Raw genomic sequence first — 20,252 nt, 5'->3', positions numbered from 1 at the left:
ACGGTTTCCTGTACACCAGGGAACCATTTACTATGCTGGGTGGTAACCATATAACCAGATTTTGGCGCCTGGTGGTTTAGTGGGTAATTACGGCGCTCCAATAGGATTCAGCTGGTGAAGGTTTATATCCATGGAGCAGTTGGGGTTTACTGGTCACATAATGCCACTCAGGAATGAGTGAGGCCGGTCACTCTCATCTTAAATGTCAGGACCAACTTGCCTAGCCCCGGGCTCCTACACACCTCATGGGGCAATGTAGGATTGGATGATGAATGAATGAATGAAAAAATTCTGACTGATGAAAAAACAAATGAATATAAACTTTTAACATAATGATTTAACATTTTTCAGAAAATCAACTCTGTAAAAAAAAAATATAAATAAAGTAAATAACTAAATAATATGGAGGCTGGAGTTAGCAGGGTGGCATCAGAATATGTGGAAAAGCATTTTGATGTTCTGGATCACCTAGTAAGGGGGATACTCTAGCAGTAAGTCACATACTGTAGTACTAAATAGTACAACAGCATTCTGTTGTGGTACAGGAGAGTAATGGTATAAGAGCAATGTTGTCACCATTATGATATCAATATAAGTTCAGACATCTCATTCTTAGTAAATGTAAGCTACCTATTTAGAGAATTTTCACCAGCGGTTTGATGACTGGGGGGAGGTACAGGAAGAGGGTTAAGTGGGACTCTGTCAGAGGAAAAAGAGGAAACAGGACTGGATATTACTTTTCTGATGCATACAGTTTTCATCCATGTAGTATTGATCTCAGAACAGAATTACAGTACATCCCCACAGTACACGAGTTTTGAGTACGCGATCCCCCTTGTACGCGAGGACCTATTTTTTTTTTCTTTCTTAGTGTATTTTTTATTAGTACGCGAATTGCACTCCTTGTAAGCGAGACGGGCAGCGAAGAGTGGCCCAAATCCGGGGTTACCCCAAGTATGCAACATTGCCCCCCCAAGAAAAAAAAACAGGTAAAGGTCTATCTATCTATCTATCTATTAACCAGACACCATAATCCCGTAAGGGGTGGCCATTTGATTTATTGGTTTTATGGGGAGGGGCACTAACCCTCCACCAACTCACTTGTTGACACGTAGGAGCACATATGCATTGGTTATATGGTTACCACCCATCGTTGTAAATGGTTTCTTGGCTTGCAGGAAACCATTTGGCATGTCACTCAATGCAAAGCCACCTGTAAAGGAAAGAAGAGCAATAAGAAGTGACAGGAAAGATAGGAGATATAGGAAGAGAGGAGGGCAGGCACAGAAAAAGAATGATAAAGGATAAGGAAGAAGTAGGCAGCACTACATCAAGTGAGTGGATGATTGTCGCCACCACCTACCACCAATGATTTACCTAGTAAAGCCATGATCTTGTACGTTTACTTTATCTTAGGTAATATGTCTTAGATAGTTTCCCTGTATAGTACAATACTTAGGTCTGAAAGGCGTCTCAAGGGTTGCCCATGAAGGGGGGTGCCACCCATATGTAATTTTTCCCATAAGTTTATGTATTCACAGTACGCGAATTCCTAGTACGCGACGTCCTCTGCCACTCATATAGGCACATACTAGGGGGATGTACTGTACCACACAGCTGCTGACTTTGCTATATCAGTCTTCTTGACTGGAACATCAGTCTCTGTTTTCTGTACGTACAATACTCAATTATTAATTAAATAATAAAGAAATACAAAATTCTTTACAAGCTTAACCTTAACTTGGCAGCCATGAACTGCAAAATGTTACAAGAAATAGAAATATAAACTAATGTCACCAAAGAACAGTAAATTTCTTTAGTACAAGTATCAGTATTTACAGCAGACCCTTGCTATAATGGACTAACTGCAGGGAAGCCTGATCTGACAAAGCTGATAATCCGTTATATCTGATGATCCCTCCGCTTGAAGTAGGGCTCAAGCACACATTAGAAAATAATTAGATAAACTAGCATATTCTTGCACTAAAAATGAAAACTAAACCAATTTTACGCTAACTTGGCCCATAATTTCACAGCCTTGGCATAGCACTTCTTCATGACAAGTACAGAATCATAATCTGTTATAACAACTCTGCAATCATGATGGGGAGAGAGCAATTTTTGGCCAGGATGGGGTAAAATGAGCAGGAAACTCATGTACTGTACACTGTACCTGTAAGTACAATGCTCATACTCCCACTCTTCTTGTATGCTGTTGACAAAGTTAACTGTCATTCACTGTCACTGTTGACAAAAATGGTTTCTGGTGGCTCTGGTGTCACATCTGGTATTTAAAGTCCTAAAGTGCTGAAGGTTGGGGTCCTGGAGGGTGTACTGCTGGATTCAAAGGCTATGTGACGGCTGGCTGAGGAAGTTGAAGCTACAAATACACTGAATGTCTCTGAATGTGTGGAACCTCTTGGCAGCAGGAGATGGAACAGGCTTGAAAAACAGGGAGATCTTAGCCTGGATCTTCCTTGGCTGCTGCAGTTGCGTTAGTTTCAACCTGCTGAGCCACATGATCTCATTTTGCTGAGCCAGAGGCTCCAACTTTGTCTGTCATGGTGATGATGGTGTCTGCTGCATCAATGGCTGTAGCCAGAGACAGTCTAGGTGCCTCCTCCTCTTCTTCCTCCTTTGTTGGCATCTTGTCTTGCTGCAGTTCACCAACAATCTCCTCCTCCGTCAGGTGATGGTAGCCAGGAACACCAGCATCCTCATCCAGCCACTCTTGCAGCACCTCTTCAGCAAGATCACCCTGCCTTGCAGTTGCCAACATTTCTGTCATCCTCAGTGGCCACCATAAAGCAAGTAGTGGTGCTAAAGACTTGGGGGTTCCGAGGAGTTTGCACCACCCACCACCCATTCTTGAGCGTGGCAAGGGACACTTCTTCCATGTCTCTGCCCGGTTGAAGATGGCATCCTTGATGATATATTTCTTGAAATTGTGCAGGGTTTTCTTGTTTCTGGTGTCCTCACTGAACTCCAGGTTGATCTCATCCTCAGTCACAAAGAGGCACCGGTGATGGTGGAGGTTTCTGTAGTGCCTCAGGGCACTCTCTGTAACTCCCTGGTCCACTGGCTGGATAAGGCTTGTGGTACTGGCTGGCAGGAAGGAAGCTTTGATTCCTCCATCCTTGCTCCACAGTTTGGCAGAGGAAAGATGGGCTGGTGAGTTGTCCAACAGCAGTGCTGCCTTCATGTCAGGACTAAAACTATATCTTTTTTGGCACTGTCTCATAAGTCAAAGCTGTAATGGAACAAGTCATGAACGATATCCGGGGTAAACCAGGCAAACTTGTTATCATGGTACTCAGCAGGCAGCTGGCTATGATGTCCTTCATTGACCTGGGTCACTTGCTATTACCTACTATAGTTGGTTGTAGACAATGAGCCATCAACATTGGCACAGGCCAGAATGATGAGATGATCCTTCATTGTTTTGTGCCCTGGAGAGCATTCCAGAAGCAAATGTTTTTAATGCATCAAAAACTCAGTTCTTACATCTTTTAACCCATCAAAATCTTCCACAGCAGTATCCTCTAATTTTCTGAAAGATCATATTACCTATCTCGTAAAACTGCTTCCAAGAGATTAGGTGTGCTTATCCGTACACTGTGACTGACTATATACATGGGTTTTATTCACACCTTTGCAGAGTAAAACTCTCCTGTGTGGATAGGCTCCCATACAGCTCTTTTCAACAAGATGCTGTCAAAGGCTTTTATTCTCATCATCTCTTCTCCTCTTACTGGCTACCTTCAACCTTTATCTCTTTACCACACTGTTGTATTTTTATCTCTTTTCTATTGCTACTTTAATGATCAATGTTCCTCTGAACTCTGTGCTTACATCCCTCCACCACTACAGAGGGTGCAAAGCAAACATCTAGCAACAAACTCTCTTCTCTTTCCCGTCCAACTCTCTAATGCAAGATTTGTTACTCCCAGTCCTTCATGTATGCTACAGGTCGACTCTGAAATTGTCTTCCTTTGTCTGTTTTTCCTACTGCCTATAGCCTCCAGTCTTTCAAACACAGTGTGTCCAAGCATCTCGAAATGAATGTATCTTGAATTTAGCTCTCTGTTATTTTTATTTATTTATTTTTTTCTTGGAGGGAACAATCTTGCCGGCTTCTTGCCTTTGGTTCCTGCTTCCATACATTAAAAAAAAATGAAAGAAAAAAAAAGAAAGAAAGAAAGATACACAGATGAGGATGGAAGGAAAGAAAGATGGAGGAGAGGGAAGGGCAGACACCCGAGAGCAGCACTACATCGGGTGAGTGGATGGGGAGCGTCCCCACCTACCACTAAAAACATCCTACCTGCACACTACTTTGTGTACAGTACTCTTCCTTATTTTGGCAGTGTATGCCGGTCATTTTGCCACATTTTGACATCAAAACATACACAGGATTACCAAAAATAATTTTCAACATGAAGAAAACCATGAAGAAAAAAAGACACACACACACACACACACACACACACACACACACTGAAAACCAATACACACCCTACCTATACACCCATGTATGTACAGTACCCCTCCTAATTTTGGCACTGTTTTCAGGTCAATCTGCCATATTTAGACATCAAAACACACATAGGAATATCCAAAGTAATGCTAAAGACCAAGAAAACCATGAAAAAAAAACTGAAAACCAAAAATCACCCGACCTATACACTACTGTACTGTATATACAGTACCCCTGCTACAGCAATTTTGGCACTGTTTTCAAATCAATAAGTTATACTTAGACATCAAAACACACATAGGAATATCCAAAGTAATGCTAAACACCGAGAAAACCATAAAAAAAAAAAAAAAAACACCGAAAACCAAAAAACACCTGACCTATACACTACTGTATGTACAGCACCCCTCCTAATTTTGGCACTGTTTTCCGGTCATTCTGCCATATTGAGACATCAAAACACACACAGGATTATCCATATTAATGCTAAACACCATAAAACCATTAAAAAAAAAAAATGAAAACCCAAAAAACACCCGACCTAAACACTACTCTATGTACAGTATCCCTCCTAATTTTGGCTCTGTTTTCCGATCATTCTGCCATACTGAGACATCAAAACACACATAGTATTATCCATATTAATGCTAAACATCAAGAAAACAATGCATAAACAACAAATATCCACAATAAAAACTGACGATGGTTTGAAAATCTGTTGTCTGTGACAAATGATTGCTCCCGGGGGTCAACAAAAATTCCACGGCCAAATATGCATCCAGAAATTGGTTATATTGGTATACATGGTGTACCATCATCTTCGCTGGTGTTTATACTATAAGACAAGCTAATAAAAACATATAAAACTTTTAAGCAAAGGTACAGAAATGTAGCAAGAATAAAGTGTTCAGGAGTAAAACGTACCCCAGGGCCATAATTTCTAGGGGGCTAGGGGGGCTATAGCCCCCCCAGTGTTTTCTGTTCTGTATATTAATTTGTAAAAATTTCAACTAAGATTGAGGGTTCAATAACAACTCATGAAACTGATCAAATTTTTAAGTAAAGCATGAAGCTATATGTCAAACATTATCATAAATCTTGTTGGCACAACTATCTCAGACACTCCGTGGCAGTGTTATGATGCTTTTCAATGTTTATGTTATGTGGCAATTCTGTTCTTTTCATTTGCCAAGCATTGTCAAAAGCTCCCTGTTGCCTTCCGGCCTGTGGGTTTATTTTCTCTAATGTGTTTATATTTCTGTGTTTTGTCATCATAACTCTATCTACAGATTGAGAGACTTGTTTAAGGAGCACAATGACCCACAACCAGCTAAACCACATAATGAGTGTTCATTCAGGGAGACTTGACAGTCTTGATCTGAAGGAGGTTCTGAACGAATATATTGACAGGATGGAGAGAAGAAAGGCCATGTTTGCTCGTGTCTGACAAGCTGAATAAATGTTTATATTTTGTGCATATTGTATGTTGGAATCTATACATTTTAAGAACAGGGTTTTTATGATGGAATGCAAATGTGTGTGTGTGTGTGTGTGTGTGTGTGTGTGTGTGTGTGTGTGTGTGTGTGTGTGTGTGTGTGTGTGTGTGTGTGTGTGTGTGTGTGTGTGGAATACATGTTATGTTATAGAGGATGACTGACCTTTAATATGAAAGAAAACAACGTTGGGCTTATAAGGCTGAACTTGAAAATAAAAAGGAAGAAAAACACGGAGTAGTTTTGTTGAAAATTCAAACAATTCTATGTGTGTCTGATAGAATATTTCCAAATTTGATCCAAACTGATCATTTTTTATTATCTCATCATTTCCAAACTGATCATTTTTTATCTTATCATTTCTAAAAGAATAAAGGCAGGGCGATATATTTCAACCTGAATCCTACCGCAGGCATGTAGGAACAATCTTGATAAGGGTGCAGCATAGTGCAATAAAAATGTGGAACTGCTGAATTATTAAACTTAGTCACAGTTTGCGATGAAATTTCAGATCGGCAGAAAGTGAAGCCTTCTATTTAAACACTCAACTTCATCACTAAACATACATGTCTCATTAAGCATCAACTTTCAGGAAGAATCAAACTGAAAAATACCGGATGGTCAGCAAACTTAAGCGTTTTGATTTGATTTTAAGTTTGTAGTAAGGAGGTATATATATTTTGTCTAGCCCCCCCAAGAATGTGTTGAAAATTATGGGCCAGTACCTTCATATATCTTCCCAACATCCTGGTGCAAAATTTTGTCAGCACCTTCCAAGAGTTGAGCACATGTTTAGAAGCAGAATTTCATGATCACTTCGGACTTTCAATATGACCAATAGTAGTTGAATGAATTACAAAAAACTTTGAAAACTCACGAGTTAGTGCCATCACCATGGAGCAGGGTAGGGACTAAGGGAGTGAGGGAGGAGTCAGGAGGGCATGGAGGAGGAACAGGAGGGAGGGAGAAGTGAGGCTGTGGGCAGGATTCTCCCCCTTCTGTCAATGGGCGGACAGGCGCTTTTAACATACATTTACTCATGGCTTGCAGTCTGTTAGATGCTGAGCAGCCATGGGGACAGACAACTCACCGTGACCAGGGGATTTTCGACGTTTGGTAGAGAGGCAGATGGCCGCTGTCGCCAAACATGTACTCATGGCTTGTGGTCTGTGTTTGATGGTGGTGGCAGTTGGGAAAGACTTAGCCCGTAGGCCACGCGATATTGGACATTCAGTGGGGATTTGTACTGACATTTTGACACTGCTTCCGGGTTACAGTCGTATTACTCCAGTGCTGGAGGTTTGTTGGGAGTGATAGGATGAGTGCGTGACACTGAACATTCAGTGCAGGGGCAGACAGACATTTTGGCTCTGGTTGTGGGTTATGGCCAACTTCCCGCTCACGGCTCGAGCCCAGCGGCCATGATACCAAATGTTTAAACATGTCGGTTGGCCAGCCGAAGTTCTTGGGGACTTTTACATCAGGATGACAGCAAGTAAATTCTGATAATGGTTTAACCTCTACAAGCCGGGGGTTTTCTGACGTCACATGCTTTTCCCTACGGGGGACATCCTGATGGAAAAAAAAATACCCTTACTTCAAACCCTAATATTTGCCAAACTATAACAGTTAGAGAAAAAATTAAAGATAAAAAAGACTCACCAACTCTTCCTCTTTCAAATGAAAGTATCCCCACGTCTCCAGGTCACCCCATCGTTGGGTAAGGATAAGTTAAAGGTCAAAGGGTGGTGGGAAGACGCTTGCAGCTATATAAGTCAACCAGCATTGCTCCACGCCCAAAATCATGATGGCTATACATGTCAACCGGCACGTAGGAGCTAATAGAGCCAAGGTCCAGCATCCGGATAATGAACACGTCTGGATACTGAGCGTCCGGATAAATGAGGGACTACTGTATACAGATGGCCTACACACTACACACACAACTACCAAACAGCAAACCTTGTATGTATAGCGCAGTAATGAAGAAGCATAGGCAAGATCTATATGTAACGTTTTTTTATCACATAGCGATTGTTTCACTGTGGAACTGAGCTTTTATGAACTGCCAAATGTTGTTCATCTCCTCGTCTCAAGAGTTACTCTCCACTTATTGGCCCCATCAACTGCCTTCTGTCTTATTAAATTTAGATGCATTAAAAAACTTTATTTTGGCCACAGATAGAAGGGTTAATGTAAATATTATGACAATATAATATAATAAAAACTAGTGGATGCAGGCAGTTCGTGTTTATTCAATAGCATGTGTACATTACTTATGTACAAAAGCCCACACTGCCACAGCACTTACACATCGCCAGTATAAGGAATACTTTGCTTTCAGCTCGCTGCTTTTGGCCTTCAGTCCTTTTCTCTCTTTTCTTTGCTGCTTGCCCAGCTACTCACTTATTATAATGAAACTTTAGTACTGCAGTTTTCAGTAAGACAAGGTGCAAAAGTGTCAAGGTAACACCATTCTTTCACACAGAATCTGGCAAACCATTGAATGAAATCTTCCATAAAAGTCACTTTAATGTTTCTTCCGTCCATATCTGGTATCCCGATATCAGCACTAGATTTTTTTTTTTTTAATGTGACCGACTCTGAGCATAGGCTTCACAGCCTGTTTTCAAGGCCCAGTAGTCCTCCTACGTACCGTACACCTCTACATGTCACCACCTCGGCGCTAACACCCACCGTCCATACTGAATACATGCTAGGACTGTCTCATGCAGGACTAGTGTATTGGTATTAGCGGGGGTATTTTTATGACATGTCGGCGGGTCTTCTGGTAAATGAGTAAAGTCTGCTTTTACTGAATTCAAATCCTTAAACTGTTCCCTGCCCCAGCGGGATTTGAACCCAGGTCCGTTAGGACTGCAGGCCAACTCTCTACCAACTGAGCTAGATATTGGTATTGGTCTGCTATCGAAGAAAATACAAATATTGGCGAAATATCAGTTCGGCAAATCACATCGGTTTCAGCACCATTGTCAGGACTGATAAGCCTAACCCTGGGCCCCTACGCTCCTGACTGAAGCAAAGAAGGATTGGATGTTAGACTGATGGATAGACTTTATTCAGCTGAATAAAAATGTCCCAGGGCTAATGGGGTTAGAAACATTCTCAATAAACTCATTCAACCAGAGAACATCTTTCTTATTCTGATGTAATTAACTTCAGATTATTTTATTTTGCCAATGAAATGAAAGGGTTGCTGCTGTTATTTTATTGTTACTGTTGTAGTCTTAGGCTCACTTGCACATGAACCTGGTGGACTGTGGTTGCAGCTGGCCTTCTGCAATCCACCATCCCTCTTGTGGGGGATGGGAAGGGAGGTGAGCGATGTTTGTACAACTGGGAATGATGGGATTAATATAATTAAGAATTATTGCATTAATAATTCAAAACTTACAATGAAATCTATAAAAATATGAATTATATGCAATGAGCAGCTACATCAGCTGCCAAAAATCTGGCAACCAAATATCAACATTTCCTTACTGCCTTCTTGACGGATCTGTATTGCTGCTTTGCCTGGCGTCCCTCCTGTACTTGGCCGTACCTGGGAACATAAAATTAAACATTTCATAATCAAGACAACTCTATCTTTCTATTTCAGCCAATGCTAGACAATTTTATTAAGATACAAACAAAGAGAAATCACAAGAGTAGAACTATGAAACAGCATGCTTAGTGAAATGGGCCACACAGTTATTAATCCATCATCCAGGCCATCTGCTTTTAGTTCTACTAATATGTTTTAGTTTTCCAACTACTGAATTCTACTTCCCTATTTTACTAATAAACTGAGTGACAATGACGATTACAATGATGACGATAACGATGATGAAGATAATGATGACAATGATTTCTTTATACTTTACCTGTATGGTCTGGTGTGTCATGAGGTGTGGTGGGGTGATGGTGTGAGGTCCTTGTGATGGAGAAGTGGCACCCTGAGGAAAGGAGGGCAGGGAGGTGATGTGACCCCCAGAAGACAAGGTCACACTACTGCCTGGTTCAATGCCTGGTGACATTACAGACTACAGTTATTACCCTAATCCCATCTGTATAGTTACATATCACATGCACAAATACAACAAGTATAACAGTATTAACCATCCTCAGGTTGCGCTAACTCTAGCACATTATCTGGGCCAACAAAAGATTATTTTATTCACTTGAGGAGGACTCACAGGAGCCTCAGTTTTACTACTGTCACCATTAATCCTCTCATGATTAAGACAACTATTGTTTTCTATTCAGACTAATGCCACATGATCTTATTCAACTGACAGTGAGTCACGGAAGCCTGGAAAAAAAAAAAAAAAAAAAAAAAAAAAGTTAAAATCTACATTCTATTCTGCCAGTATGGCAGGAAGGTCCTAAAAGTATTTGGCATTCATGTATATGCCAACTGCCAGAAGCATACTGAAGGCCTCAGAACCCCTTTGAATTCATGCCTCCTGTCACAGTATGCATTCCACTATGTCTAAAACACCTCATTATAATCTTCTAAACCACACCGTATGAATTACCTATACTATACTATGTTTAAATTCTGTACAGTACTGTGCTCATTTTTTGTCCATCTACTTCTCTGGGTATGCTAGTGGAATCTGCTGGAAGGAACAGTCTTAGTGTGATGATAAACATGTCCTTTCAACAGAAAGTAGGAAGTGGACTTGGAAGGAACCTAATGGTGACACAAGAAGTGACATGCATTTCATCCTCGTTGACAAACCACATGCTGGTAGAGAGGCAAATGTAACTGCACTGAACAGAGTATTCGTAAGCGCAGGAAGTGACCACAGAATGGTAACAGGTAATACCTGATCTCATTAGAGAGAGGGAAAAGCCAATCCAAAGGAAACAGCCATACCTTACAATATTGAGGATGAAGGCAACAGGATTTTGCTTGTTAATTTGGATTAAATACTTGTAGCTGATGGATGAAATAAATATCATCAAAGAGCAAATGAATGAAAACTTCATGAGAGGAGTAAACGATGCAGTCTCTAAAAATAAGGTGGGAAACCACAAGACAACAACTTCAAACTCTTAAGTACAAAGGAACTACTAAAGAAATGAAGGGAAATGACTATGAACAAGGAGAGATCACACTAAAGCAGTCCATCCATCCATCCATCATCCAATCCTACATTGCCCCATGAGGAGCATACGAGACTGGGGCTAGGCAGTTGCTCCTGACATTTAAGATGAGAGTGACCAACCTCACTCATCTGAGTGGCATTACGTGAGCAATAAACCCCAACCACCTCTTGGATATAAACCTTCACTGGCTCAATCCGATTGGAGCACAATAATTACCCACTAAACCACCAGGTGCCAAAATTTGGTTATATGGTTATCACCCAGCGTAGTAAATGGTTTTCTGGTGTACCGGAAACCATTTGGCTTGTCACTCAGTGTAGAGTCACCCACAGGCAAAAGAAAGAGGAAAGAATGAAGGAATGAAAGACAGAAGAGGGAGTGTAAAGTCACCCGTAGGCAGAAGGACGAGGAAAGAATGAAGGAAAGAAAGACAGAAGAAGATAGAAGGAAAGAGGGATGGAGGAGAGGACAGGGCAGACACCCAAGGGCAGCACTACATTGAGTAAGTGGATGCTGAGTGCCCCCACGTACCACAACTAAAGCAGTCAACCGAAAGAAAACAATCAAGAAGATGGAAACTGCTCCAAACTTCAACCTACAGCTATTAAAGTCCAACTGTTACAGATATTTTATAAATGGATGACACCAGTAATCTGGTGTATGGATTATTTTTTTTATTCATTTTTTTCCTTCCTCTGTTATTAAAAAAAAAAAAAAAAATGAAAGTTTAACATGAATGGAATTGAAGAAGCTTTAAGATATGGAAGAAACTTTAGCATCCATGCAAAGGCTTGGTATAGTCTATCTATTCTATCGATCTATCTATCTATTGCCACACACCTCAATCCCGTATGGGGTGGCCACAAACAAATTGCCTCCAGGTCACTCTGTCCCACACCATTTCACTGACCCGCTCCCAATTCACACACCCCTCTCTCATATACCTCTCCTCCATCTCATCCTCAGCCCCCCCCTCCCTCTCCCCCCCTCCACCTCACTCACATACACTCTCCTCGTCAGTTTCTCCCTCTCCATCCTCTCCACATGACCAAACCACCTCAGTGTGTTCCTTCTAACACTTCCTATCACATCCACATCCACACAACAACGCTCCTTTATATCCTCATTTGTCAGCCTTTCTCTGCATGTGACTCCACAGGCTCCTCTTAAATAACTCATTTCCACTGCTCTCACTTATGACTTGCGTCCTTCCAACAACGTCCAAGCTTCACTTCCAAACGTTAGAGTTGGTATCACAATACTGTCATGTAGTAACTTTTTCACTTCCATGCTCACTTCCCTGTTTCTTATCACTGCTTTCAAGGAACCAGCAACCTTTTTTCCTTGTTGTACCCTTTCAAGCACTTCACCCTCCAAACTTCCATCCTTACTCATCACACTCCCGAAGTACGTAAACGTACTCACATTTTCCATTTCCTCACCATCCAACCTCACTGTACATTCACTGGCTTCACCTCACTCAAAGACCATCACTTTAATTTTCCCTGCATTCACCTTTAGATTCCGTTTCTTACACACTCGGTATGGGTAGAATATAAATATTTTCTCTGAGAGACTCAAATGGAGAAGTAATGAACAACAGAAATGAGGTGGTCAAAGTCAGGTCAAGATATAGAAACACTGAACACAGTCATTCCCTGATTTATATTAGATGAAGTAAAGAATACTTTGAGAGCAATGAAGAGTGTAAAGCAGCAGGTGACAATGATATTACTTCTAATCATATTACGGATGCACGTAACTTTGCATACAAGAACTAGCAGCGCTATTTATTAAGTGTTTACTCGTCAATGCTGTACCCATGTCTATTATTTTGCTTCTTAAAAAAGGGGACATCAAAGGCCTCATGAACTACTGACCAATTAGTCTTGCCCTTGCTGCATACATTACAAAATCTTCACTAAAATCCTAACAAATCAGATTAGTCCAACCTCAGATGAAAACCAGCCAAGGAAACATGCATGAGTGTGAAGTGGCTACTCAACAACAGACCATATTCAAGTTATTTTCTGACGATTGTGAAAATTTCAAAATATAAGAAACCATTGTACATGCAATATACTGATTTTGAGAAAGCATTTGATTAAGTTGAAACAGGTGCAGTGATAAGAGCTATTTGAGGACAAGGTACAGAAGAAACATGTTAAAGTCTATCTGTCTATCTATTGCCAGACTCCCCAATCGCCTACATGTCGCCCTGTTCCCCGCCATTTCACTGCCCTGCTCCCAGCTAACACCCCTCTCTCTCATACACCTCTTCACTTCATCCCTCCATCTCATCCTTGGCATCCCCCTCCCTCCCCCTCCTCCATCTTACTCGCATACACTCTCCTCATCAGCCTCTCACTCTCCATCCTCTCTACATGGCCAAACCACCTCAATGTGTTTCTCCTAAGGCTTCCAATCACATCCACATCCACACCACAACACTCCTTCACTTCCTCATTGGTCAGTCTGTCTCTCCATTTGACTCCACATGCTCCTCTCAAATCACTTATTTCCACTGCTCTTACTCTTGACTTCTGTCCCTCCAACAAGGTCCAAGTTTCACTTCCACACATTAGAGTTATCACAATACTGTCATGTAAAGTAGTAACTTTTTCAATTACATGCTCACTTCCCTGTTTCTTATCACTGCTTTCAAGGAACCAGCAACCTTTCTTTCTTATTGTATCCTTTCAAGCACTTCACCCTCTAAACTTCCATCCTTACTCATCACACTACCCAAGTACTTGCACTTACATTTTCCGTTTCCTCCTCATCCAGCCGCACTGTACATTCACTGACTTCACTTCTCTCAAGGACCATAACTTTACTCCTCCCTACATTCACCTTCAGATTCCATTTCTTACACACTCTCCCAAACTCATCCACTAAGCCTTGCAGCTCCCCTTCAACTTCACTTAACAACACAGTATCATCTGCAAACAAGAGTACAGGGCATTTCCAAACACTGCCCTCTCTCATTTGGGTCGCTCCAACATCCATTACCCTACCTTGTATCTCTTTTATAACCCCATCCATATATAGACTGAACAATCATGAAGGCATGACACATCCCTGTTTCAATCCAACCTTCAAAGAGAAAAATTCACTCAGTTCACTATCCACATGCACTGCAGCCATAGCACCCTCATACATACTCTTCACGACATTCAACAACTTCCCACCTACTCCACATATTCTTAATACTATCCACAATCCTTGTCTATCCACCTTGTCATATGCTTTCTCCAAATTCATGAAGGCCACATACAACTTCTTCCCCTTCTCTAGAAACTTTTCCACTACAGATCTCAGAATGAATATCTGATCTACACAACCTCTTCCTTTCCTATAACCTCCCCGTTCTTCTCCAACCAAATCCTCTGTTATTTCCCTAACTATGTCAATAAAGTATCCTACCATATACTTTTCCTATTACACTAAGAAGACAAGTGCCCCTATGATTACCACATACTTCTTTTTCCCTTTTCCTTTGTACAGGGGAATAATTATACCTGACTTGCAATCCTCTGGGACTCTACCTTCCTCCCAGGCCAATCTGCACATCTTCCACATCCATTCTACTACTACCTCTCCCCCATGCTTCAGCATTTCACCACACACTCCATCAATTCCTGGGGGTTTCCCCATTTTAACTTTCTTTGCTTCCATCCTACTAATTTCCTCTCTTCTCGCATCCCTCCGTCTCCCAGCCATTTCCCAGCCACTTACACTCGCATTACTTTCATCATCTATGTTCAACAATTCCTTAACCCGATAGCTGCTACATACATCATAAGAAGAATAGCGTGCAACTGCTATGTATATCATACGATCAAGCTCTTTTTATTTTTTTTTTTAAGGCATGCTACATTTTTCACCCAAATGTCCATAAATAGCATACCACGGCCAAACTAAGGTAAATAATGAACTCATAATTGGTTTTCCTGTTCTTTTCCATGCACTCTTTCACCTAGCCTATAAGAGCAAAAATTGTTTTTGAGGAAAAAAAAAAAATCCTGTTTTTTTTGTGCACGGGGGGATCGACCATGAAACCTAATGCTACGGTTAATGGGTTAAAGTGTTCTCTCCATTTGCTCACTTTTTCTCCCTTCTCCACTAGTAATCAACCATTTTTTTCTTTCACTCCCCAGCTAACTTCTTTGGCACCCTGTCTAACTCTCTTCACCTCTTTCCAGAACGTTTTCTTACATTCCCTCCACTTTACACTCAAATTCCTTCCAAATTCCTCATCCACTCTCTTCTTACTCTCTCTTACTAATCTTTTCACCTCTTTCTTTCTACACATAACTCTCTTCCGTCTCTCAACTTCTACCAAGCCCCTGTTTCTCATCCACTCACTATAAGCTTTCTTCTTTTGTGTCACAGCCTCTCTCACCTCTTCATTCCTCCATGCTGTTCCCTGTACCCCCTTTCATCTTCTCTTCACCCCACACACCACCTCATATGCTGCACAGATTTCTTCTGTGAATATCTTGCACACACCTTCCACATCCCCCATCTACTCCAATTCATATATACCCAATTGCTCCTCCACTTCCCTCTTATATTCTGCCCTTCTTCCATCCTCTCCTAACCTTTCTACCCTCCTTGTATGAACTATTTCTTCCTGTCCTTCCCTTCTTTTATTTCCCCATTTCATTTGGACCTTGATTCTATGGTGGCTAGAAAGTCCACTCCCCTAACTGCCTATATACCCTTGCATCCATTACATACTTCTCATCCTGTCATCCACAAACACATAATCAGTCACTGCCTTCTGTTCATTCAGTTCACCACCCACCCTTCTCATCACTTGCCACGTATACCTATAGATAATTATGTGCCTGAAGAGAGTATTAGCTATCACCAACCCCCTCCCGGCACAAATGTCCACTAAAGCACTGCCATTCTCATCCATCTCTGCAGGCACACCCCACTCACCAACTACTCCATCCACCTTCACATATGTTAAAGTACTAAACGATAATTACGAAGAGAGCATGGCTACCATAAAACTTAGTGAGGACACCCTGAAAATTCTAATTAAGAAAGGCGTTAGATATGTAAACACAATTTCACCCAAGTTATTCACTGCATGCCTAGAGAACATTTTCAGAAGATTAGATTAGCATGACAAAGGAATAAGCATAACTGGGGAGTGATTGAACAAACTTAAAGTTGCAGATAACATAGTCTTTTTCAGGGAATGTGGGGAGGAACTACATGGCCTCAACAGGGAGGGTCTGAAGGTTGGCTTGAAAATAAATACGAAGAAGATGAAGATCACGTTTAACAAGTATATATGTTCCCGTCCAGTAAAAAGTGGATATGAAAAATTAGGATGTGTTGAAGACTACATATTGCATACCTAGGACTGGCAATTCAGGCTGACCAGGTCCATGACACGAAAATCAAGTGAAGAAATGAAATGGGATGGAGGGTTTTTGACAAATTAAGTACAGTACACTCACCTACTCTGCGTGTTTTTAGTTTGTGTTTCGCCTTGTTTGCGAACTCCACTAGAGAAAATATTATACAGTACTGTATTGCAGAAAAAATTATGGATGGCAGTCACTTGTTTACGAAGCTGAGATCCAATAGCAGGAGGTGGATGTTTCCACTGTCAGCAGCGACAGTAAGAATGACGATGGAGATCCTAAGGAGCCACAGTAGGACAACACAGCCTCAGCTACCTCCTCCCTCCTTCACCATAAGTCCAGCCAGCCCTCAAGTCAAGGCACTATAATATGTTCTGTTTGATTTTTTTTTTTTCAATGATCATACCTTTCTTGCAGATATATGAGTACATACAGTACAGTATGTATGTGTACCTGTACATGGAGGCAATTTGTTTGAGGCCACCCCTTCTGAAATTAAGGCATCTGGCAACTGACAGACAGATGTGTACCTGAAATATATAACTGTAAATGAAGGGGGAAGGTTGGGAAAAATGGGGGAGGCGGAGGAATTAATAAATTGCGTAGGGTGTCCACCATATACCCTTTAATACATGTTTTTCTATGGTACCTACTTTGCAGTTTCGCAGTTTGTGGTGCAATGTGTTGCCCATATTCTCACGAAGTACGAAAGTGTACTGTACAGTAAACTCCCAATTATTAGTTGTAATTCACCCAAGCCCTACGCCATTTGGCTTGTCATTCAGTGTAGAGTCACCCGTAGGCAGAAGGAAGAGGAAAGAATGAAGGAAAGAAAGACAGAAGAGGGAGTATTTAAGGAATGAGCAAAAAACAGTAAATAAATACCAGTATAAAAATAAAATAAAAATACCTCTATGTGGGGGAGGAGCATCAGCCTGAAGCACTAGGGAGTTGGAGCGTTGGCGAGGACGAGGTGGCAAATTGGATGATGGTACACGAGGCCTCATGCGGTTCACATACGTTCCTGCACATCAGTTACAATTCTGAGATTCAATTTATTTCTTAAATCTTCTGTTCTTTGTTTTTTCCACTACTGTATTACAATATGAGGTGAGTTCCAGTGTAGTGACATCTGAGTTAGGGGACTAAACAAGGAAATGGTTCAAAATTGCAACATATGGAGCTACCATCAAGTGAAAAAACCTACACATATGAGGTCTGTCTATACTGAAACCAAACTTTTTAAACAGTGCACCAACTGGCCAACTTAATGCAGTCACAATGGGAACTCTGTGTAGCGGCGATTTCAAGCTTTAGTCTAACACTAGCCACATCACGCCATGTCACTTAATCATCGAGGTACACACACGAGTGAATGTGAGTTCGGTGCAGTTGGTAAATTTTCTTCTATCGTTTGAAATTGGTGACCTTTAATTTTGTAAACAAAAAAGTCCACAGAGGCCAAATCTGGAGAGCAGGGCAGCTGGGGGGATGAAATTTGTCTGGTGCTTCACCAAAAAGGCACAGATAAGGAGCAATGAGTGACCAGGTGCACTGTCATGGTGCAGCATCCAAGTTTTGCTTGTCCATGCCACAGCTCTCTTCTTTCGCACTGCCCGCCTCAAATGCTTCAGGCCATCCAAGAAAAGCTCTTTACTGACTTCCTGACAACATGGAACAAACTCACGATGAACAACAACCTTCCAACAAAAAAAGACAATCGTCATCTTCACAGCTGAGCGACTCTGATGTGCTTTTTTGGTTACAGTGATGATGTTCCAATCCACCGCTGCGACGACTGCCTTTTTGTTTTAACATCATGTCCATACATCCACGTTTCATTATATGTTATGACATTTTTCAGGAAGTTTTCATCAGCATTCGAACTATTAAACAGCTCTTAACTGATTATCACACGGTTCTCGTTCTGCTCATCTGTCAGCAGATGTGGCACAAATTTTGTGGCAACATGCTGCATCGTTTAGTTTTTCAGATAAAATCATGTAGCATGAACTTACAGATGCCTACCTCTTCGGAAGTTTCAAGGACATTTAGGCTATCTTTATGGATCACAGGACGCACTCTCTCGACATGATCATCATATCTTGACATAAAAGTCTGTTCAGATATGGGATCATCTTCAGTGGATGTTCTTCCCAATTTTAAATGCTGGAACCACATGTCACACTGCATACAGCTCAAAGAATCCTCCCCACAAGCCTCTTGCAACATCTCAAAAGCCTCCATACTAGTTTTTCCAATTTGAACGGAATTTCACGCAAACATGTTGATCATCAAGATCCTTCAATGTTCAACTTGTAACAATCAGCAAAGTGCATGTACCACAATGATTAAGCGATGTGGTGTGATGTGGCTAATGTTAGACTTGAGATCAAAGTCGCTGCTACACAGAACTCCTGTCACAATTGTGCTACACCAGCTAGCTTGTGAACTATTTAAGAAGTTTGGTTTCTTTTTGGACAGACCTCATATTAGCTTGGTCGATGCTCTCTAAATATAAACATTTAAAAAATTTAAGCCATATTTCACTCTTACCATACAAGTACTGTAGTAATTCTAAGGGTTAATGGCAGCCAATCACCACCACCACCATATGCTCTCCTTACAACATTCAGCCAAAATCACCACCACATCTCACACAAATATTGTATATACAAACACACCCTATTATCCCTCCGTGCGCATCTTGTCATATGCTTTTTTCAAGATCCATAAATGCCACTAACTTGGACAGTTCTATATGCTCTCAGCTTTCTGCCTTACCACATTTTTTTTTTTTTTTTTTTTTTTCCATGTCCAATTCTGGACAAAGGCTTCAGGGCCTATTTCTCAGGGGCAGTGACCTATCCCAAGGCCCAGTAGTACTCCTACACCTCCACATGTCACCACTTAGGCGCTAACACCCACCGGCCATATTGATTACATGCTAGGGCTGTCTCATACAGGACTGGTGTATTGGTATTAGCGGGAGTATTTTTATGACATGTCGGCGGGTCATCTGGCAGATCAGGAAAGTCTGCTTTTAGGAAATTCAAATCCTTAAACTGTTCCCTGCGTCAGGCGGGATATGATCATGGGTCCATTAGGACTGTAAGCCACCTCTCTACCAATTCAGACAATTACACTCAATCCTTGAGTACCGCGGGCAATAGGGACTGGACAAGGACCGTGGTACCCAAATCCGCGTCACTCAGACAATATGTTTACATGTATAATGGTACAATGTGTTCTGGCAACTTTCCAAAACTCTCACTTTTACCCCTTCTTACCACCTAACCCCACGTAAATTACCCCCACTTGCACCTATCATCAGGTAAAACATTGAAAGAGATATAACTGTTGTAATTAAAAACATCAATGGTATTAAAAATAGCATTAATAAAAATAAAAGTTGGGATGGGTACCCTTTTGTTGATACGTAGCTCCCCGGTATTTTCCTCCCATCCCCCAACCCCAATGTTGTTGTCAAAGTTTCGCCTTCTCTCATATCATGTGGCTTTCAGGAGAGGCCTTAGGCCATATGGTTAGACAAAAATTTATGGGTCTGGCAGTTTTAGAGTACGAAATAGAACGAAAATTTGTGCTAACAAGAAAAAATTACTTTAATCCGTGTGTTCTCGTGAGTTAGCGTTCAGTTTCACATTTTTCGTTTGATGTCGCGTTTCCCAACACATTTCTGATAAACTAAACATATGGCTAAACTGCTCAATCAGTTCGAAATGTGTTGGGAAGAGTGATACCGAACGAAGAGTAATG

The 20,252-nt window shown here is 41.2% G+C and overlaps 1 protein-coding gene across 1 annotated transcript in view; it reads right to left on the bottom strand.

The window, feature by feature from the left end:
- The window catches only part of LOC145415114 (uncharacterized), a 109,896-nt gene that overhangs the window by 23,371 nt on the left and 66,273 nt on the right, over nt 1-20,252 (bottom strand). The window contains exons 10-12 of the mRNA XM_080284531.1: nt 17,386-17,499; nt 9,858-10,000; nt 9,475-9,535 (exon numbers count right to left, since the gene is read on the bottom strand). Of these exons, the coding sequence (XP_080140657.1) occupies nt 9,475-9,535; nt 9,858-10,000; nt 17,386-17,499 (318 nt within the window). The remainder of the gene's footprint in view (nt 1-9,474; nt 9,536-9,857; nt 10,001-17,385; nt 17,500-20,252) is intronic.

This window comes from Coenobita brevimanus, chromosome 101 (genome assembly GCF_032717465.1).
Source record: "Coenobita brevimanus isolate Jiangsu-jjx chromosome 101, ASM3271746v2, whole genome shotgun sequence".
NCBI lineage: Eukaryota > Metazoa > Arthropoda > Malacostraca > Decapoda > Coenobitidae > Coenobita > Coenobita brevimanus.
The sequence above is the reverse complement of the archived record's forward strand: the minus strand, read 5'-3'. Positions and strand labels throughout refer to the sequence as shown.